The 24,296-nt window shown below is 35.9% G+C and overlaps 1 protein-coding gene across 2 annotated transcripts; it reads right to left on the bottom strand.

The window, feature by feature from the left end:
- Positions 1-1,482: 1,482 nt before the first annotated feature.
- Positions 1,483-16,501, bottom strand: LOC129280140 (solute carrier organic anion transporter family member 2A1-like). 2 transcript variants are annotated; one of them, XM_064111969.1, is made up of 12 exons: positions 16,349-16,501; positions 12,465-12,862; positions 11,668-11,847; positions 10,934-11,148; positions 9,767-10,097; positions 9,239-9,403; positions 8,515-8,725; positions 7,745-7,886; positions 6,108-6,301; positions 5,403-5,467; positions 4,549-4,757; positions 1,483-3,969 (listed from the first exon to the last, which is right to left on the bottom strand). In XM_064111969.1, the coding sequence occupies exons 2-12, from the start codon at positions 12,838-12,840 to the stop codon at positions 3,901-3,903; spliced, it is 2,157 nt and encodes a 718-aa protein (XP_063968039.1). In that variant the 5' UTR covers positions 12,841-12,862; positions 16,349-16,501; the 3' UTR covers positions 1,483-3,900. The 2 variants fall into 2 exon arrangements, with proteins under 2 accessions (XP_063968039.1, XP_054772168.2); XM_054916193.2 differs by lacking the exon at positions 16,349-16,501 and having other exon boundaries at positions 12,465-12,970.
- Positions 16,502-24,296: the final 7,795 nt, after the last annotated feature.

Here is a 24,296-nt window from a genome sequence, read left to right as displayed (position 1 = left end):
TAGAACATTTTTCTACAATTGATTATATTGACTACAATGTACAATCAATCGTAAAAAATAATGCGAACGATTAATCTCTAGATTTTGTGTTACGGACGGAGACCCAGTCTATTTATATTTCGAACACCCCTTTTTTTCAACCAATTTATTTATCTGTCTGCTGCGCGTAGTACATTTTCAGTACGCAAGGGCGGATCTAGCTTTTTTCAAAGGGGGGGGGGGGTCGACCAGGGTCCCGTAACACAAAGGTTAGCGATTGATCGTACGCTTGATTTTCACGACTGATTGTACATTGTAGTCTATGCAATCAATCGTAGAAAAATGTTCTACGATCATTGCTAAGCTTTGTGTTCCGGGCCACAGGGGAGTCTTTCGTAAAAGGATTTGGCATACGTTTTATCCATCAAGTCCTGTTTTATCCGACAGTTACCATAGTAACAGTGCTTCTCAGCCAATCAAAATGAAAGAAAATTGTCAGATCTGACTACCTGTCGGACAAAAATGTTTATGTAACACTTCACCGGATGACCATCACCCGTGAAGCGCCGAGTCGATTTTTTTTTAACCCCTTGAGTGATGTTTTCTTAGCATCTACTAACGCATTGGAGACCATAAAAGGTAGTTCATAATAACTTTTCAAATCAAGTAGCAGTTTAATACAGTTATATCCAGAGCTATCATGCGTTTGTTTATTGACTTGATAATTGTACGTCTTACCAGAAAAATTCCACCTATAAATTATCAATTTGTTGTAAATGATATGTTAATCAAGCTTCATACTTCTGTGAATCTTTTCGTGGTGAAATAATTGCGTAAACATAAACACGTTAATTGTTTTATCTATATTAACAAATTGTTAATATACTGACTTACAAAAGTGCCCGTTTGCAGTGCCAATCAAATAATGTGAACGCAAAGCGCGAGCTGAAACTTTGTTATTTTTCGACCAGAAAACTGGATACTCTTAAGCAAATTTTGTAACCATGAATAAGATGGATATATAAATATATATGCCTATTTCTTATAGATGCGAGCCCGAAGCGCTAGCTGAAATTTGGATTTCCGACCTGAAACCTGAACATTCTAAGCATTGCTTGTTAATAATAATAATGCATATCTCACTAAACTCATCCGCGCGCGAAAGTGAGCTGAAATAACTAATATACAGACCTGAAGAGTTCTATTAATGATTTTTTTGCAGTGACTCATGAACAGAATATTTATCCAATTAAATAATGCGAGCGCAAAGCGTGAGCTGAACATTATTAACTGGAAAGGTTAACTTTTTGCAGTCATAAATAGGACGTGTGTCTAATCGAATAATTGATTGGCATGTAGCTGAGCAAACACAATTAACCCTGAAATTCCCCTCGCCATAAGTCTTTGGTCTATGGGCCTACTATTGGTGGTCAACTTGCATAGATTCCACATTGGAGTTAATTATCACTCGAAATAAAAAATCAGTAATAACTCTCTTATTTCGATATCGATACGGATATATTTATTTGTGAATCACTGTGAACAAATTCACGCATATAAAAATTATATAATTTTAATACAAACATAAGATATACACTTCATGTGTGTTTTAAAAGGAATAGAATTATCATTATAGTAAAAAAAAAATTATCTTAGTTCCATCAGTGATAACGATGCATAATCGATGTTCCCCATACGCATGAACTTGATGAACTATTACTATTCTTTAATTTTAAAGTTGATTTTACCGAGAAAAACTATTTTGAAAAAAGAATCCGAGGAATTAAATATTAATATGCACCACTTAACAGATATACACATTCATACCTATCGAGATCTACAATCGCCGAAATTCTATATAGATTTAAAAAATTAATTACCATAATACAATCATAATTGACATCATCATATTCATTCATGAACCAAGTTTAATTTAATTGTAATGTTAGTTGAAATGTTAAATCAATGATTGAAAGGTTAGAGTGACAACCTTTTCCAAATGTTATATCCAACCTTGCATAAGTCTAAAGCTTAAACAAACAATTTAGTGTTGGGTCGAACCATTTAAAAGGGTAAATGCAACAGTTAAAGGTCAAGTTCACCCCCCAAAACAAAATGATTGATTGATTGATTTTAATAAATAGAGAAAAATTAAACAAGCACAACACTCAAAATTTCATCAAAATCGGATGTAAAATGATAAAGTTATGACATCTTAAAGTTTCGCTTATTCTTTTTTTGAAAGGTTATATGCACAACTCGGTGATATGTAAATGAGAAAGTTGATGATGTCCCTCACTCACTATTTATTTTATTTTCTATTGTTTGAATAATATTTCAATGTTTACCGATATGACAATAAGGACCAACTTGACTGAACTATAACATTTAAAACAATTGTAATTCCATTGGAAAGAATAAAACTTTAATTCACAGGAAAATGAGGATAAAATTAGAATATTCCATGATTCATATAATAAAATACTAAAGAAATAGTGAGTCGGTGACGTATCAGTTACCTCATTTACATACTTACCAGGATGTACATATAACTGTTAGCGAAATTAAGCAAAACTTCAAAATGCCATAACTTTCTTATTATACATCCGATTTTGATGAAAATGTCAGTGTAATCCTCGTTGGATTTTTTTCTGTTTATTCAAATGAACTTTTTGCTGGGGTGTACTTGTCATTCAATGAAGGTTGCCACTCCCCAACTTTTCAACTCTTGATTTACTATTTCATTTTAACGCGGGTTTATTGAAAAAGGGCCCCTAGCGCCCCCCGGTTCCGCAGCGCCTGCACCGTAGGGAATGAGACTTTACCATTTCAGAACGAAATAAGGACATTCAGAAAAAAAGTATTATTATGATTATTATTATTATCATTATTATTACAAACAATTCAGAGAACAAAAAATTAACAATATATAGAGATTAACCACTGAAATGCCTGGCCGGGGGCAGAAATGGCTAACTGAATATCTATTGCAAAAAGCTTTCTGCCCCACTTTCAGTTACCCATAGTGGGTGTTGCATAAATCTGTTATTAAGCTAAAAATGACTTTAGGCACTAGCGACTTTTCTTGTAAATAATAAGTAAATGATAAGAAGGTAATATGCTAACCAATAAGTAGACAAACTGGAATAAGCTCATCTTGGCTTTAGACTAGAATACTCCGTGGGTATTAGACCTTAGGTCCAAACAACATTAATAGTCGACCAAATTGGTCCAATCTATATGGAAGACTCTCTCCGAGAGGTATATAGACAAACTCTGAGAAGTCCAAGTAAATGTTAACCACTTCCAACAAGGAAAAGCAAAAAACGATGGCAAATATTGTATCCAGTAATATAATGATGAAAGTGGTAATGATTATTATATCAATAGTTACACTCAAAGCAGTCACTGAATAACTTTTTTTAAAGACATTTTAAAGTACCATTTATTCTTTCTTTTCCTGACTTCATGGCCCGAATTCTGAACTATGGTTTAGCTAAAACCATACAGTCTAAAGTTGTGGTTTAACTATGGAAAGCCAAATGTGACATCAATTTCTATAATTAGATGATCAATCACGTTTGGCATTCAAATCGTAAAAGAATTCTTGAAATGGTACTTACATTAGAATTCATCACCATTAAACCTTAGGAAGCATCATAGTAAACAAATTAAGCATTGAAGTTTAAAAATTAGTAGTTAAATCAACTAATAATTAATTAATTAATTAATTAATAAATAATCATAGCTTCCCATAGTTTAGACCAGACATAGGCCATGGTTTAAGCTAAACCGACTTCAGAATACGTAACCTGATGTGATGTAACCTGAATGACGCCTGTTCCCAATACAATTTATCACAGCCAAACGACATAGGATAGAATTGTATATGGATGTCGTTGGGATCATTCCTCTTAATGATTACTCCTTTTCTTCTTTCTCATTTTTGGACTTTGACCTAAAGAAGTGCAGCTGGAGGGCGTAATACTCCTGAAAGAATAATATATTTTTTTTAATGAATAAATTAAAAAAATTGAAAACCAAATTAAAAAGTTGGTATTGGTAGGTATACTTTGCAAATAAAATATCTATAGTAAAACGTTTGCTCTCTCATAATTTGGGTTATTTTTTTGATTTTATTACTTACCATTTTGTAAGTGAACTATTATATTTTGCACATGGCTACATGTGTGACAAAAAAACCAGGACAATGTCTTTGTTATTAATACACATTTTCTTTAAAATATGCTCATTCAAATGAAAATACTTGCATTAGAAAAGGTGGTTATTCACATTCAATACACAGTTTCAAATTTTCACAAAGAATAAATCACCAACAAAAAGAAGACGTAACGGCACTATAGTTTTGTCAGAGAAGAATTTACGATAAAAGTTCAATGCTTTATCAATCCTTTAATCTTTTGAAGAAAAAAACACAATAAAAATTGATATCAAATCGAAAATTGAGTTAATCCATTTAGAAACTTATTGGCGATAATCTTGCCACCCTAAACTTTAAATGTGTATATTTATCTTCATAGCAAGCGGAAACGTATTATAAAGTCTTACCCCTTTTGCGTTTCGACGAAGGGAGAAAGATGCCACTGCGTAACAAAACACGGTGGCAACACCCAAGCCACAAAATAACCCCCAGAAATTGGTCGCTAATCGATCTGTATCGTAGATGAGACAATTCCCAGTTTCTCCGCAGGATTCCTGGAACATTGCACATGTTGACTGTATTGCCAGGCCGTAATAGATAGGAGCAGGGATGTACGCTGTTAAGAGATATCCAGGAGAACAATAAGATGTTAATATCATGAAGGACATGATGGGCCCCGTTCCATAAAAGTTGCTGTTACAGAATAGCTCCATGATCCAATTGTACCTTTCACAGAATGCTTGCTTTTGGTTGGCTGATGAGCATCGTTACCATGGTAGTTACCATTGGATGGCAAAAAATAATAACTTTTATGCAACGGGGTCATGGTCTGATATAGGCCTATCTAGTGCCTTTGCAAAAGATTTATTATAATGTTATTTACCGTGTTTAAGTGAACAGTAATATTTAATCAAGGATGTAACAGTTGCTTCTGCATTAAACAATAATATTTAATCAAGGATGTTGCTTCTGCAAGAAATTGTTTTCGTTGATGTGAAATCCACGAATCATCATGAGCTTCGTAAATCGAACGTTATCTGGATTTGTGGCGTGCCAAGTTCACGACAATTATCTCCATGTTTAGATCGTATTCATGGCCTCCAGTAAACTTATTCATATTTGGCTTTCTCTGCAATCATTCTAATAGGCTTTTTTTCCTGTATGAAATCGATCGCCTATTCCCTGGCTATAACATTGAAAAACAAGAAACTTGTGCAGTTTGCTTCAACTTTAGATCTATCAGGAATGAAAAATCTCTCACCCAGAACTTTATTGAAGAAGCTTCCAAGAGCAAGCGCTAAGGCCTTGTCCCGGTTCTCCACGACCCTAAACAATTGGAGGGGATTGGTATTTTGAGAGAATGAAGAGCAATAATTTCAAAAAAGTAATAAAAACACAATATATATTTTATGACCGCCAAACGTGTCACATATCTGTATGAAAAACATGACATTTCAGGGTGTACAGCACCAAATGTTGATATAAACAATCGGTATATGCTTACGTGTCTCAAGTAAGCGAGCTAACCCATACACACACACCCACGCACACACATACACAAAATATTTTCTGAACATCATAACAATATTAGCTAAAGGTTATGGAAATATTTTATAAATGTCAAAATGTATGTTGATTAAGAAGACATTTTGATATAATATCTAAATATTATAAATAGTTCCAGTTAACAATATGCTATCGCCTTCTTGGAAACTGTTTTACAATATTGTGAAAACATCAAAGCTTCACGTTTTTTAACAATACATTTTTAAAATATTTCACATTTAACATTAGACAAAGGGTTACATGAGGAATGTTTATTGATGTTGGAAAATGTAGTACAATGTGAAAAAATGGGACATAATATTATGTGCTTGTTGGGAAGCCTGATCTAAATAATTTTTTCTGAAAATTAGTTGAAATAAAAAAAGAAGTTATGACACGAGACGAGACAGGGGATTAGTACCTTAATTTTGAATTTACTACGGAGTTTCCCATCGAGGACTGGGAAAACGATGAGACGCAATACAGGAAGATAAAGACGATGATCTTGACACGACAGAATCGTGGGCATTGGTTCTTCACGGCGGTCAAGGGTCCTTCAAAAAGCGGACTTGCGGTCGAGGTAGGCGACACACAGGTGCAGTTAGTGTAGACCGTCTGATGTTAGAGAGATGTTGGACTTATAAAGAAAATCTACACTGCAAAAACTCCGGTGTTGATTTAACACCAGCCCGGAATCTATATATGTCCACACCAGAGAAATATCGAAACAACACCAGTTTGGAATCAAACCGATGCAGTTTTAATACTAACTGGCGTTGTATAAACACCTATCTGGTGTTAGACCAAAATGAAATTGGTGTTGTTTAACACTTGGTGTGGACATAATAGATTCCGGGCTGGTGTTAAATCAACACCAGAGTTTTTGCAGTGTACTGGTTAGAGCTACAACAAAAGAGTTTTCACTCCACGGTGTACGGATGATACAAAAGCACAGTATATGTAATGAAAAATGTCTGTCATATGAAGAAAAAAAAAACACTGGGAAGTCTTTGTCGAAAATTGGTGAACCGGAACAGCAGTTTCGTCCTAAGTTTCGGAGCTGACGAAAAATGGCAAATTTGTTGTTTGTCCAGAGTCCAGTACGAAAAGCTTGTCTTGATTCACCAATTTTCGACAAAGACTTCTTGGTTGTTCTTTTTATGAAGGGTATTTGGCAATTCAATTTCTTTGTTCTTGAATCCTCCGTATGTCTCAGTGCAAAATTCCCTAATATGCATGATATGCCTACACACTACATTAATCTAGGAACCAAATTAAAAAGATTACGCGAAAACCTCCTTGCTATCAAAGCAATGCCAGTAATCATCGATATGCATGGTTTCATAATGCGCCAGATTCTGTCTGCAGAGTGTCCAAGACGCTAACGTTTTCATTTGGCATATATATCAAATCGTGTACTTTATTTATTTATTTATTTGTTATTATTATTATTATTTGTCTTTGCATTAAAAAAAACACCTTACATCGCATGCAGTGATTTCGCCCGATTTCTGTAGCACATAAGAACCACCACAAGACCACGAGGAGATAGTAGGACAAGTAAAGTGAACAAAAATGCTGCATGTGGATACGTGTTCTGATTACAGCAATTGGCACTCACGTTATTTTTTCCTTTCCTGAATGTTATGAAAGTATATGTTAAAATATTGTGTGTGTGTGTGTGTGTGTGTGTGTGTGTGTGTGTGTGTGTGTGCGTGTGGTGTGTTTGTGTGGGTGTGTGTGTTATTGTTGAGTTTATGTGTCTCAAGAGAAATCTTATCCTGGGCATAATTACCTCCAGCAATAAAGTTATCCACACTCTATACCCAGGTGAGGTAAATCAGTACCGGTAGGATTAATTCCTTGCCAATAAACTGAGCGCCACTGATAAAGGTGGTAGCTCGAGTTAAAGCATAGATAATAACAGCTGTGATTTGTATCTTCTGGCAAAAAAGCGCCATATAAATCCAGCTATTATTATAAAGACCTATTTAAGATCTACTTTTATTTGAAAGCCACTATAAATAGAAATTATCCGTAGGCTAGCAATGGGCTCACCTCTCCATTATCATTCTCACGAATCCCGGTACAACCCGCGTGACAAGGTGTGACGTAGGTAAGGCCGTCAGATCCACAAACTGGAGTATAAACACCTTTCTCACACTCACAATTAGCCATACAAGTAGGAGCCGTTTCCAAGCTGTAATGAGATGGGGAATGCTTTTAGTTGGGTGTTTGATAAAACTCTTCGTAAGTTAAGAGCGGCTTTAAGAACGACTGGCAACGACTTACGCGCTAAATAATCACAAATGAAATTTTTGTGTGTGAAATATCATTTACCACAAAAATAAGGATCACAAGTCGTTCTTATATAAAGTCACTCTTAACTTACGAACAGCATTATGAAACGGCCCCAGCCCTAGATGCTTTCTGAGGGCCCACGTGGCCGATGGCCCACGAGGCCGGGTATACAGAGTGTGACCTAATTATGTTTACCTTGGTATACATCCAAAGATTTTCCGCTTTAGTGTGATCTTCAATGTTAACTGAAATATACACCATAAAAACACCGTATTAATTTTACCCATGAAGAAGTCAACTATGTGGTATTTTATTTATTTATTTATTTTTTTACCGAAAGCAAGATTTAAAGAATTAAACTAAGCGGAAAAATTATTTTGATGTAGACAAAGTCAATCCTCGGCAAGACATAATCCTATCGCTTCAACTGGATATGACTTAATCACAACTAATCACGCATTTCGGTCTTCCTATACGATTTGCCTCTTTGGTTTCACAGTGAAGTTTCGAATTCACCAAGCTCTTACCTGATTTCATTGCTACCGGGGTAGGGTGCGGTCACACCTGCTATCAGAGCCTTGCTGCAGAAAACGGCAAAATTTCCCAAGACGAAGGCTACTGCGATACCCTTGCATATTGCCGCCAAATTCAGTAGACCTCTTAACTTCAAGTTCATTCTGTTGATTAACAGACTAGAAAACATTATGCCAAGGGCTGAGGTTGGAGTGGACACGGCAGCTGAAATCATGAAAAGTTAAGATAAAACAGGAACAAGGTAACTGTCAACATTCAATTTGATTAAAGGTGTAACATCTTTTGATTCACCATTATTTAATAGATTAAGATGAAGGTGTAAAATTCAATTCATTTCTTTTCATTTGTAATTAACTTACAAATTTATAACAATAATTAATTAAAAATGAAAATAAGTGTACTTATCTGAGTAATATCGATGGAAAAGAATCTCACAAAGGAAAAATAATATTATTCTATTTTTAAAAAATCGATAATCAAATCATTATGAAACAATGTTTTTCATTTTCTAAACATACACACTGTGCTGTATAAATGTGTTAATTGGGTCGTCTCCATTTTCTCAAATACACCGGAAATCTTCAGAATGAGCTCCATAGGGTTTTTATAAACATGAACATATCTTAACCTGTTGCGTACGTAAACCGGTTTGTCCCTGTACAAAGTCTGCGGGAATTACATAATTCAGAAGTCAAAGTGGTTAATAACACAACTTACATAATATAATGGAGACATCTGCAGGGGTGACGTCATATGCAGTCTGAAGATAACGACCGATGAACGTGTAGTAACCGCTGAGGTTTGCGGAAGAGCAGGTTGATCCCATTATAAGAGCCATGAACGTGAAGTTCAAGAGTAAGCGTCGGATTGCCGAGAGGTAGCCTGCATCACATACATTTGAATTCAAAATAATGGTCAAACAACGCAAGTGTATAGTATGGTGTCCTAAAATTCAATATAATGGCTGTTCTTTTAAATGGTGGTGATGATGAAGGATATGATGATCAAGACATTGACAATGTTTTTGGTCATTGAAATATATATCCAAAATAATATTTATCGATAATACTTGATGCTGGGAAGGGTTGTCAAAGTCAAGGAATAAATGTGCGCTTTATGTGTTTTTCCACACTATTTTTTTTCTTCAAAACCTAACATCATATTGATCGAGGAAAGACTTGGACAGATAGATAAGATGGGCTGGTCAAAACAAGGAAAAACGATATAAAAGAAAATGGAACAAACCTGTAACGGAAGCAAAACTCAGGATATTCCCCTTCTCTTCATTGTCACCAGTGATCTCTTCCTCACCATTAACATCGTCTGCTTCGTTGTCGATCTTGTTATAACCGTTGCCCACCCCATTCCTCTTATCATGACCGTTCGGCTTCTCTGACACGCCGTTCAGCTGAGGTCCCGGTGCTTGGACTGCATTTTGAACAACGACCCCGAATTCGTCTACATCGCCACTGATTGTCGTTTGGCACTCCTGATCTGCAGAAACGCTCTTACGATCATTTGTTTCCGGCTTTGTTTCAAGCTCAATTTCATCCTCTTTCAACTGAAGCGGCCACTTCTATTCATCGGAAGACAAATGATAACACAATGCATTAAAATTTGTTTTCATCTGTAACTCATTCTGTATTCCTCGTAAGTAGAGGACTGCATGGGTACGCATAATAATTCCCAGTAGTTGGTACACTCTAAAATAAAATAAAGATATAGGGTAAAAGTGCTCCACATTATTTTGTTTTGGGCATTTTTATTAATCCGGTGTGATGAAAATATTGCCTATTTTAAAGTAATCGCTGCTTATTTTGTAACCTTACTGTACAATTTGTTTCCTGTATTGGGTAAAATACTGCACCAAATTAGTTGGACACATAATTACCCTCGTGGAGGTAAAGATTTACACAATATTTTTTTACAGTGTAGAGGGTTCGCCCACACTGAGGAGATCGACAGCAGAAAGAAAATGGCTGCGTGATCAGATAACTATCGCTTTACTAAACTAGTAATAGTTCACCTTTATAAATATGTTAGATTTTAATGTAAGGAACGAGTCAGACATGGAAAGTTTCCTCTGTATTGCATGTCTGAATCTGTTCAAGCCTAGTAACACTTTTTATTCATATTATATTTAGTACATTATAGAAACTCTTGCAATCGAATAGACCTAATTTCATGATCTGAAGCGCGCATTGGAAACTTGAAGGACAGTTGTTCTGCTTTACTTAATTCGAAACGATTTCATTAGTCAATACAAAGAGTTTTCCCCCTTATGTAAATTATTTGTCTAACTAAATAAAAAAGACAAAAACAATAAAAACAAAAAACACATTTTCAATAATGTTTCTGTTCGTTTGTTTGTCTTTACAACGAATTCTAATGAACGAACCAGTTAGAACGAACCTTAGGGAATAGGAAGTATGGTAAGGCGAGAAGAATAAACAGTCCAGCATAGACCAGATAGCCAAGCCACCATGCCCCAATCCACCTTGGATCTCTGTCATCGTAACCGAGATCATCGACGTTGATCTTATAGAAATCCGTATGCAGGGACAGACTGAAGGCACTCAGACCAAAGGCCACGAAAGACCCCAAAGATGAAACGATGAAAATGCCAGCTGACATAAAACAAGATGAAAATAAATTAACCACATTACATTATCAATCGAGACCATAGGGAGTATTCGCAACCGCTACGCAGACTTTTTCTGGGACGTAGACAATCTATTGACAAAAGCCCTTCATGACAAAGCAGCCTTTGTCCAAAATCGGTGAATCAAAACAGCAGTGTCGTCAGTGACTCTGGACAAACGACAATCCAATATTTTGTCAGCTCAAAATCTTACGACGGTCAGATGTTCCGGTTCAACAATTTTCGACAAAGACCCCTCAGCTGATTATTGTGATTTGACAGGCATATTCAATAGATTTTTATGTTGTAGAATCCGTCCTGGAATCGATTGCGAAAACTTGCTAATATGTGGACCCCACGTTACCGATCAACCATTGCAAGGGTAACTGCTAGTCGTATGCATGGTTTGTTTATCTGTAATAAGCGGTTGCCGTTGGGCCACGATTTTGAAATGGAGGAGGCTCCGCGGTGAATATTATTAAAACAAATAAAGATAGACACCCACCAAAATATAAAGGAGCCTTCTTTCTTGGTACACCATCGTCAAGATAGCTAATTCCCAAGGATAGATATCCTGAAGAAGCTAGTCCAAACAATGCTTGACCGAGGTACAACCAAAGGGCTTTCATGTGTTGAGCTCCTGACTCCTCCTTTTCCTTTTCTGAACATTTATCGTCTGGAACTTCTGTTGATAAAGAATTCCAAGAGAGAAAGAAATAAATTACGTTGGTAAATATGACGTTACAACTTTGTAGTTGTTCAATTACGGTACGGTGCGCTTCGAAAGTGAAGCTAATAAAAGGTAAGGTATTACGTATTCACATCCCCCTCCCCCCCCCCCTCTCCTCGATGTAGTATTGTGTTATTGTTATGTCTAACTGTTACAAACTTAATGATTAAATTTGCATTACATTTTAACATCCAGCAACATATTTGTTGAGACACAAATAAGAAAAAGTGTCTATATATTCCTCAAAACTTCCTAAAGGAAAGAACGAGTAGACACCGCCAAAATTTACTTAAACCACGTTAACATGTTTTTAAAACCTCGCCAGTAGACATGCAGCCATGTCCGGTTTTTTAATGGGTTTCAGACTTTCGATAAATAATTCAAAATAATGTGATTGTTAAATTGTAACATATCATAGCTTTCTAATTTTTCATCCATTTCATATGGAATTTTCAGTGATCTGTTGGTGTCTAATGTTATATTATTTGTTGAAACAATGTTTATATCGACCTGAACTACCCGTCCTTTAAGCTCAACTTTAGAAGGGATGCGTGGATCCCGATAGAACTCACTGGTGACGTCACACATGAAGTCGCCTCTGCCGGTTGAATTGGCGTTCGCGGTGAGATTCTGGAACGCACTCTCCCCAACCCACTGCGGTATGGTGCTGACGACACAACCCACCGCGAATATGAACGTGAACCATCCCATAATACGTGGACGGTGACGACTGGCGCCAAAATAAGCCGTCAGCGTGACCGTCACCATCGCAACGATGTCATTGACCGAGATAAGGACGCCAATTTCGGCGCTCTTGAAGAGAAACTGCCGTTGAAGGGTCGTGACGGTGCCAGTGCTGTATGGACCTATGCATCCGACGTAGATGAAGAAGGTTGTCCCGAGAAGGATACAAAACGCAACGGGGCTGTTGTAGAACCTCTGCTCCATTTTTGCTTAGCCCGGAATTCACCTTGGATAAGAATAAGAAAAACAGTATGGGAGAATAGTGAAAGGGGAGGAAAAATGAGAAGCGATAATAATGATGATGCAGTAGTCATGGTGAACAATAGTTAGATTCGAACAGTGAAAAAAATGCACGATGTTTAAATAAAAACCCAGGTGACTCGTGTCACGTGAAAAGGCGACGTTTTAAAGTTTATTATTTTATAATTTATTTACTCAACAGCACATTTGAGGGATTGGAGTCTATAAAAAATACAGTGGAACATATAAGATAACCATGATAACAGTGTTTGAATAATACATATTCAAACGAGCAATCTGAAAGTACATTAAAAAGCAAGATGTACAAAATTACATTAAAGGAACAAAATTGAGTGACATAAAATCACGAAAGCAAAAAGAAACCAAAACACGAAGAAGTATGTAAATGTATACAAGAAGAGACATTTGAAGGGATATACTGTAGAAGAAAAGTGATGAGGGGAAAAGGTGCAAAAGGGGGAATGGGTAGGAACAGGAAGAATAGGAAGGAACATAATAATTCCTACAAAATTACAGGCTCATCCTGAAAAAGAAAACAGACCGTTATGAGCAAAAATATACATATCACCATTATTTTTTTTTCTCTTTAATCCTCATAAGAGGGACTTTATTTGTTCATATGATATTTACAATCGTTTTTACAAAATTCACATACAAAAATATACATAGATAAAATAACGAAACAGGAACTTAAGGATTTAAAGAACCTTTGAGACCTGTTTTAAATCAAGTTTCTTCTGATTACATTTTCTTCTTAAATAATTTCGAAATTTCTACCTTTAGATCTTTCATAAAATAAAAAGCATGCGTCATATGCTTGTCGTTTCCAAAACATTTTCTAATATAATTCCTATAGATTACAAATTGTAAAAAAAATTAAAATAAGGATAACCACATTCATTTCTGTTTTTTTCTATTTCATGACCTATCACGATAATTTTTTCGTTCAAAACAATCTTTACATCGAACAAAGCATTTATTAATTTAAAAACAATTTTCCAAAATACTGTTACCACTTGACAGGTAAAAAGAATATGAATACTGGTTTTTGGAACTTTACAAATATTACATAAAATATCATTTTAAATTTTCCATTTGCAAAGATTGTCTTTACTTGGTAGTATTCTATGAATTAATTAAAAATTAAATAGTTTAATCGTGTTGTCGTTTATAAAATCAAGTTTAAACTCCAATAATCGTTTCCAATTAAATTCAAGAGGCAAGCTAAAGAAATCGTTCCAAAAATTAATACAGGGGAGGTTTTAGGTCTCTTTTCCCCTTTTCGATCATCAAATGATAAAAATGTCTGGCTTTCATGCCATTGATTTCTATACAGTCACCTGTTGATATTTCAATAGTGCTGGATTACGATGACATGCTATTTACATTTCGTGCACTATTACGTAATTTGTCAAGCCAGAGATTCGGGAACGCATTTTTTATTTTCAACAATTCAAAGGTAGAAAGTAATTATCTTTCTTTAAAAATAGTGCATATTGAATCAGTCTTCTTCCATTCACCACCTGTTAGGATTTGTTTAACTTTCAAATATCACCACATCACCATTATATAATTACAAAACTTGCTTAAATTATAATAATAATGGAATTTTATTTCAAGACTGTTCGCAGCATGAGCTGAATTTGAATTGTACAGAGATTTTACATTAAAAAAAATCATAACTACAATAATACTTATACATATCAAAATAGTGTTATACAAATCATGAAAAAGTACATCAATAATACTAATAATACTTTTGGACGGTAATATCAATTCAAAATAATATCATCAAAGTAATTTTTTTAATATTTGTAATGATTGTAGTCCATTGCAGAATGTTCAAAATTGGAATAAAAGATAGTAAAAGAGAATGCGGAAGGGAAGAATTTGTGATACCAATGCATTGAATTGGATTGGCATGCCATATTTTGGTAGAGGAAGAATGTGTTTCTTTTCGCAATTTTGGTAATTGTTTCGTTGGCCGTAGAAGTGGTTGCACTGGAAAAGATAGTCATATTCATCACAAATTTTACCCTCATTGCAATACAAAATATTTCATTTCTTGGAATTACATTTCATCTTCCAGAAATAATTGGTAATTTGTGATTAACACAACGAAATCTGCACAACATTTTCACCTCTGGCTCACTCATATGGTAAGACTTATTTTCAACATGAAGCGTCTGTTTGAAACTTTGGTAATTCAAATACTGAGAATTTCCTTCTAACCCACAAAGGGATTCTTGTTTATAAGTGTCATTTAACGACGTTCCACATCCACAGTTAAAGTGAAGTCCATGTCATTTTCACCAATCCTTGCACATAGATACTTTAGCACCTGATATTCCAAATACGCAAAAAACTGACATGGGTCCATGTGCTTGATTTTTTGCTATAGAGCTTCAAACTTCACCGAAATGGATATTTCTAAGAATTGCGCATTCAAAAGAATTTGGCATTTTTAGACCTTACGAGATCACTACAATGAGTTAAAACCTTTATTACTCAGTCAAAATCCATGAAAATTTCATCGAATTTCGCAATATAGTTGATAACTGTATCCTTATGATGGAGAATCTATTTATATTTCTATGTGTTTGGTCTGTTAAGTCTAACAACACTGTCAGTTCTTTAAAAAATGGTGTGAAAGATAACAAAAACCCAATCTCAAAAATGTGAAATTTCAATAACAAACTTGAAAAGTGCAATAAATGCCGCACTTTATTCAAAACCCATGTCATTTTCACCAAAATGTGCAAGCTCATAGGGGGAAAAAATTGGGGTTTATGTGCTTGTTTTCAAACTACTGTATCAGCACTTTTGTTGGAGCAAGTGTGCTATTTGGATTTTTTATATGTGCTGGACCAAGTAGATCTACAAAAAAGCTTCAAATTGAGCGAGATCTTCAAAACCGCAAATTTCACTATTGTATTAGCAGAAAAAGGCATTACCAAAATTAATGCTCAAATAGCTTACGTCTATCGGGGTGAGAAGGGGTAGGATTTTTGGAATATAACGTTCTTCTAGCTTGAGAGACCTGTTTATTTATGGCTTTTTAAAAACTGTTATCAGTATTGAAAGTTGCTCCCGAGTAAACATAATCGTCACAAACACTAACCCCTTTTGAAAAAAAGTGATTTTCTTTGCCATTTTAGTTTACTTTTAAATAGGAATTTCATTTTTTATTTAGTATCATCTTATAGAGCTACTAAAAATCTATATACATTGAGACATAAAAATCAAATTTGATGAAAAATGGACCTAGCCCCTTTTGCAAGTGAGCTCTTCAAATGTCATTTTCGGGAAGAGTTTTTCCACTTAAATGATACGATAAGGAAAACGAAATACGCGTCAGAATTAAAAAGTTATCGTGCAGTTTCAAATACTTTTCATTTTTAAGGAGATCCGAACGAAAATTATTAAGTAGATGAAATAAGATATTACTCACCGAAAGGAAAAGGAGTCAGAGAGTTGAATGCTACTGCTCTGCATCCACATCTAAAACAATAGTAATATTCGAGGGCTTTGCACCGTTGTCAATAGCGAATGACTGCGCATGTCTTCTACCCATCATGCCCATGGCGCCTTGATGTGTAAAGGAACCGTTTCGATTGCCCCTTTTTATTACCCCCACTCCTCTTTCTATGACCATGATAACAAGGGATGAGATAGTGATTAAACTTGCGATATTTGACCTTGGCAAGTTTAGGGAATACTCAATTATTGATGCCATATACATGTAGATTACGACTCATATTATTTATTTGATTTTATTTGCTTACAGGGGTCTGTAGGGTCAAGTTCGACAATAAAATTACAAGAATTTAGGCGTTATATTTCTTCGTAAATACAGTTTGGATGAGGGCTGGAACGTATGATATTAAAGGGGAATCCAGCCTTGGTTATTAAATGTTGTGTAAAAGAGGAATAGGTTAAACAGAATGGTGAAAGTTTGAAAGAAATCGGATAAGCACTAGGAAAGTTATTTTAAAAGTTAGATCCCTAAAACCATATTATTTCAAATTGGCAAGTGGGTATGACGAGATGTAAGGACAACTTTCCCATAGGCCATGTACATAAACGAGTAGTCCTTTCCTTACGTCACTATGACATCACCAATGCCAGTCAGAAGCTGAGATGAAAAGACGCATCGCTAGAGCATGGAATAAAAGCCCCTTCATACCTGACCGAATGGAGGCGGCCAGAGGGTGACGAATGGGACAAATGTACGAAATGCACGCAAATTCAACGAATTCAAATAAATTTCCGTCAAATCATGCGATCAGTAACTGTTGTCAAATTTATCAACAAACGGTAAGCGAAGGATAAATATGACGTGCGAAGGATATCGATTTGTCGGTTCACCTCTTTGAGCAAATTGCAGCCGAAGGCGAGCGAAGGGTTGATATAACCCAATAAGACGAACCATCAGTGAACAAAGGTTTGATATGGCGTGCGATTAGAAACGAAGACGAGGGAATAGATCGGGCCAGTGGCGTAACTACGGGGGGCATGGTATAGGCACGTGCCCCCCCCCCCCCCTTTGGCTGGCACAAAAAAGCGGAGAAAAGGAGAAGGGGGAGAAAGGAAGAGAAATGTTAGTGGTATAGAATAATTATTGTTCATTATAATGTTATATTATATTGTATATTATTATGATCATGTTATGTTATATTACAAAAGAAACATTTATTTTCACAACTTTGTGAAACATAATTTGCTCAGGGCCTATGTCTTTATTGTTCCTTGTGCTCGCATTGTCTGTTTAACGAGATATATAATCCTGTTGTACTAAAACCTCCCGTTTTCAAGTCAATTCTTGCCTTCGAGTTATTATTGTTTTATGTAGTGACATATGCTTCTTTTTCATGACTACTTAAAGTGATTGCCCCCATTTTAAGGTCTTAATATAAAACATTTCCTGTCCGTGCTTACGTTTGCATTAGTTGATTGGTGAGATATGTCTGCTCTTCATGAATTCCTAAAATCAGTCCTTAAAATGTCTCTTTTTCTGATCTGAATATCAAAAAATTTCAGCTCGCGCTTCGCGCTCGTATCATTTGGTTAGTGAAATACATATGGTCTTAGTGAATTCCTACAAACACGCCTTAGAATGCCCCTCTTCAGGTCTGAATTTCCTAAATTTTCAGCTCGCGCTTCGCGCTAGCAGTATTGAGATGCGTATGAAAATCATGATTACAATGACTTCAAAAAGTGTTTCATGTGTTTAGATGTAATTCTAACAAAATCAGCAAGCGCTTGGCACTTGCATTAGATGACTATGGTGAGATATGTATATTCTCAATGGATTCCTAAACTGTAGTCCTTAAAATGTCCCTGTTTGGGGTCAATATATACAAAAATTTCAGCTCGCGCTATGCGCTCGCATTGTTTGTTTAGCGAGACAAGTACGTGTCGTGTTTACATAAATTTGCTTATAATGTCCCTTTTTTATGTCAGAATATCAAAAAAAAAATTGCTCGCGCTTCGCGCTCGCATTATTTGATCAGTGAGATACATATCCTGTCCTTAAAATGGTACTGTCCTTAAAATTGCATCTTTTAGGTCAGTATACCTGGCAACTGAGCGCGCTTCGCTCACTAAGTGATTACAAAATTTTGCTGGTGTCCCCCCTCCCCATGCCGTCACCCACGGTACGCCACTGGATCGGGCGTTCTTGTATATTTGTGTCATCGTGTTGCTTCGTTAAGGGTTCTTTCGAGATCGGTCCACTTTGGCAGAAGCACGATGAGGGACTATGCGCGACAATAACACACGGACGATAAACGAACGATTACCGCAGACTAAATAAGAGATGCGAATTAAAACAGATGACCAACGATTTTTCAATTCGTCGGGAAAATTTTAAACATGTTCAAAATCTCCGCACGAATTTGAATAATCGCAGCTGTTAGTTCAGAAGGTGTACCAACCTAAACACGAAGGGTAAATGTGATTTACTATCAGTTACCATACCACTGAAAACGATTTTTAAATGCCTTTCGCCAGCCATCGCAAGGCATATTTCAGGCAATTCGGTTAGGTGTGAGGGGTCCTGACGAAAGTTTCGGAGCTGACGAAAAATTGCAAATAAGTCGTTTGTCTCGAGTCCAGGGCAAAACTCCATGCTGGTTTGATTCACTAATTTTCGACAAAGACATCTTGGCTGCTCTTTGCCATGAAGGGAATTTGGCAATATATTTTCAGTGTTCTTGAAAGTGTTCTGTGTCGCGGTATGAAACTCCCTAACTAGGTATATAGTGATATATTCTTAAAACAAAATCTTATTTACACATAGATGCCACTTGTAAACCTGCATTACTTTTGAGGAGTCCAACAAGAAGAATAAGCTTTTGTGTTGGGTTTCTCCATTTTCACAAGACATAATTTTGTTGTGTGTCATAATTCTTTTGGTATCGATTGTATACGCCGTATATCCATGTATGCCCTTTAATTGCTTTTTTCAGATGAAATCATTGTACAACCTTTTATTCATAGACTTTTTTTACCGTATAAGACTTTATTTTCTTGATTTTTTTGTATTCTGTTGAAAACTACAAAACTAATGAAGTGAAAGAGAGCCATAATTTATTTATGTTGTGAAAATTCTAGTAATATGTGAAAAACATTGTGACCAACATCTAAAGTATTTATGAACACCTTAAAACTATTCAAACGATGGACGGAGGTACTATCCCCCTCTCCGAAGGTTTCATAATGTAACCACATAGATAATACATACAAGCATTCTCCCTCTCATACAAACTCTCTCTCACACACACACACACATGCACACATCTTCACCCACACGCACACACATCAACCTACACAAAATCTCTCCTTCTTTTTTTTTTGTCGGAGTCAAGAATTTGATTATTTTTGTCTTTGCCACATAACACTGGAAAATAATCGTGGTAATCTTGATACATGTATCTTGATAATCTTGATAGATGGAGTCAAAATCATCCAATTTTCCAATTTGCTGAACTCCTGATGATAATGTCCGATGTTCATGTTATCCCATGAACTGATTCACAGATTTGTATTTCTTGCTTGTTTGTATTATACTGAATCAATAGCATAGTGCCTGTAAAACATGGGGCCCCTCCATAATATATACAAACACAAAAGATAAGATCCTAAGTTATATGGGCAGAGCTTGATCGAAAGTCTTAGATTATACCCTGTATGTAAATACGAGATTTAAACTTTTACTTAATGTTACTGATAAGAGAGCGTTACCCCGGTGGATGTAGGTTAAGTGGTGTACTGATCATGTTTTACGTATGAGATCAAATCGACATACACTTCGCTTTGCCTCGTAATAGCTATTTGTTTTGTTATTAATCACAATGGTAAGTATATTCATTGCAATTATGTCAAGATTGACCTGTATCCGGTTAAATTGTATTGAAGGATTAAGGTTCTTGGGTTTTTTATGTGATTGATAGGGCCAACTTTCTCTCCATTAAAGGTCAAGTCCACCTCAGAAAAATTTTTGATTTGAATCAATATAAAAAAAATCGGATGTAAAATAAGAGAAGTTATGACATTTTGAAGTTTCGCTTATTTTTTACAAAATAGTTATATGCACAATTTAGTCACGTGCACTATTTATTTTGTTTTTTATTGTTTTAATTATACAATATTTCAATTTTTACAGATTTGACAATAAGGAGCAACTTGACTGAACCATAAAATATTTAAAAATTCTCAATTCCACATGTTCAGGGGGAAATAAATCTTTGTTTCACAGGATAATGGGGAGAAAATTAGAATATTTCATATGATAAAATACAAAGAAACAGTGAGTGTGTGATGTCAGCAGTCCCCTCATTTGCATACAGATCGGGATGTGCATAACGGTTTTGTGAAATTAAGCGAAACTTAAATATGTCATAACTTTCATATCATACATCCGATTTTGATTATATTATCCGCGTTATGTTTGTTGGATTTTTCTCTTTTTATTCAACTCAACTTTTTGTTGGGGTGGACTTGTACTTTAGGGTGGGGATTTATTTCCATTAAAAAAAAGGTCTATAACCCCCTCCCCATTGCAACAGGGGAGAGGGGCACTGAATTTTTCAACAGTTCAGCGCATGAATTATGAAAACCAGATTGAACTCATCAAAACCAAAACCATTCGCATTCTCCTTATATTAAAGGTTTAGATGGGGGGAATTCTACTCATCAAATTTATCAAAGGCCTTCTATAACCGGTGTGTTGGCTCAGTTGGTAGAGCTTCCATCTCACAACGATGTCGGGAGTTCAAACCCCGGCCGCATCCGTTCAAAAGACTTTAAAAGATGGGAGTTGCTGCTACCCTGCTTATAGTGTCCAACGATTTAAGGATAGAGTTATGACGATCTGGGGCTACACAGTGCAGTAAGGTGCCGGACCCGCGATCGATAGGGCAAATTCTGTGAAATGAATTTTTGGAGTATTTCTATTTTCGATTTTTATTTCGAACAATGAAATATTGATTTTTATTTTTTGCAACTCATGCAAGAACGTCAAGAACATTACCACATCGGCTCTCCGAATGTAGACCTTTAAATCATTATACAGTTGAAATAAAAATTTGAATATTCAAAACTGGTATGACAATTTAAACAAACAATTTATCAGTCTTCTTTTGGATTTGAATAAAGTCGTTTATTCGATTCAAGTCTTTGTGTCTATCAAACACTAAAAACCATCTGGGAGTTGTTGTTGTTGTTGTTCGTTGTGGGTCGTTTCCACACCCAAATGATCTCCTGGGAGGCAAAGGCCTATTAACAGCAAGACCTGTCGCAAGATGGGGCTAACAAATATCGGTATAATCAAAAGATTAAGAATCACTATACTGAATATGTTAGAAAAGTAGACCTTCATAAAACCCAACAGACATACCAGAATACAGCAAGGAACACACACACGCATCCACCCACACACTCTAAAAAATGAGTAAAAATGTACCCAATATTGGGTAGAAAGGTAACAAACATGTTTGCTGTGTACTCCCCCCCCCCCCCTCATATTGAGCAAAATGCAAGTTAAAAGGGTAAATTTCAACGCAACATTCCGTAAAATTGATAAAGTATTTGGTATAATTGTACCCAGCAAGCATAGGCCTATACAGTCATGTTCCCATTTTACCCATTATTGGGTAATCTGTTTTTAGAGTGCATAGATAGACATTAAAGGGGTTTAAAGAGAGATAAAGAAAAGGTTAAAGGAGCATTAACAGACATTAATATCTAAACAAAAACGAAACATGGGGAATAAATAAAAAATAAAAAAGAGAAAGCACCTACCGAACTTTTGGGTGAATCAGGTGGAAGTGTATCGAACAAACGACAATATGTCTTAAATAAATTTGCTCGCTGCTGCCCTCTGGCAAGAAGGGTAGGAAATGGCCCACACTCTGGGCGTACAGTTCTTAATTAATTTACTCTAAAGCAGACTTGTTACAATGATCAGATTGGTTGCTGGCTTTTTGTGCATGTATAATTATATTCAGGGGGTACGGAATGGTTTTGAAAGTCGAGAGGAGGCTGCATAAAAACACAATCAGACAATCATGTTTTTTAACATGTTTATTGAAGCAAATTGGGGGCCGGGGCTGAAGCCCCTTCGCTCACGGTATATGGGCCTTGATATTTCTTGATACATTCTAGTCAGAAATATATCCAAACATACGTACACAACGACTGCGGCATAATTTTCTCAAGAGCAATGTATAATGTATTGCTCAAGGTCAGAGGTGCTGTGATTGCCGTCAATCGAACTTCGGACTTGCATAAGCGTATTATAGCGAGGCGTGGGAGAACACCCCGCCACGGCACCTCCGCGTACCTGTACAACAGCTATGAACGCCCGATTTTGACCCATGACAGGGGCCGCGGAATGGTTTTCAAAGTGGGGGGGGGGCGCTGACCATGCAAAAAATCACAATCATATGGTCATTTTTACTTTTTTGTACACGGTTTTGGAAAACGGCCCCTGCATGACACCCATGCACGCATCCTATATACACACAACACACACCCACACGACCAAACCATCGCACACACGCATCCATCTAAATAAAATGCACGCACACGCCCACCTAGCTCCTTGTACACACCAAAGATACGCACCTGACGTCTGACGCCTTTGTGCAGTTTGGGGTGTGTCAGGGGGGTGTAAAAATAGAATTAGGGGGTACGTGGTACATTATGTACAGGATTAAATTCAATTTATTTACACTCTCAATAAAAACATGAAAAACATACACAAGGTACATAAGTAAAACATTGACACAACATACACAAACATATTTATGAGAATGAGGGGCCAACAAAAAAGAGCAGATAGCCTTATTGAGCGTTAACCCAACAACTATGAGGTTCAAGCCTTTCTCAGCCGCACTGGCCTAGGCTATTGTTATATGCTGCACTTGTTTCATTGTTGCATATGTGTCCTGTTCTAACTTATAATGACAGCGAGTTACTGCAAGTCATCCCTATTTTTATTGACCAATTGTCTTCTCATCAATCGAGTAACTGATTGTTACTTTATCAGTGCATAAGGGATGTAATATATTCTGCTCTGCAATTTTTGTCATTATACAAACAATGAAACATTTTTCCGTGAAACTGTCGAATATTTCCGTTTTTATTATGATATAGCTAAATAGTTTAATGGCATACCCACTAGTCATTTCCCAGACACACAATTTACTTTCCAGTTAATATTCCATTCCAAAATTCCACAGTACAAGAAGTTTCAATATATCCGTTTTATCTATTTTGGGATTTATTATGTAATTGTTTGAACAATTTTTGTGCCATTATTACCTTGTAAATGCATCGCTATTCGGCCTTAGTCGCGATGTTGTCTTTATTTTTGTTAATACACCATTTATCTATCTATCTATCTAACATGAAATTTAAAATCTAGGAATTGAGCAAAATAGAAAAAAAAACGATTTCATTTCGTTTTAGATCGAGTGTGAAATCACCATAAGCTCTAATCCACTCGAGATGAGGAAATTAAAAAAGAATCGTAGAAAATGTTTAATCTAATGAGTCCAAATCAAATTTCATACACTCTTAAAATGTTGGGCAACATACTATCAACACAACAAGTTGTTAAAAAAAAACTCTGAATAGTTTTCAACCAGTAGGCCCACTGCGTTGTTTTTACCCAAAGCACACATTATTGGTTTAAATTGGATAAAGTTTTTACCAATTGTTGTGTGGACAGTATGTTGCCCAACATTTTTAAGAGTGTATATTCCATATAGACGAATATCAAAACGTTATGTCAATCTTTGTTCTTCAGTTTTCTCGCTGTCTCTGTGTTATCACCAGAAATGAATAAAGCAAGGTCAAACTACATGAACATTATATTGCAATTGTTGTTCACG

The sequence above is a fragment of the Lytechinus pictus genome, chromosome 17 (assembly GCF_037042905.1).
Source record: "Lytechinus pictus isolate F3 Inbred chromosome 17, Lp3.0, whole genome shotgun sequence".
NCBI classification, from domain to species: Eukaryota; Metazoa; Echinodermata; class Echinoidea; order Temnopleuroida; family Toxopneustidae; genus Lytechinus; species Lytechinus pictus.
Note: the sequence above shows the minus strand (reverse complement) of the source record. Positions and strands in the feature narration are given on the sequence as shown.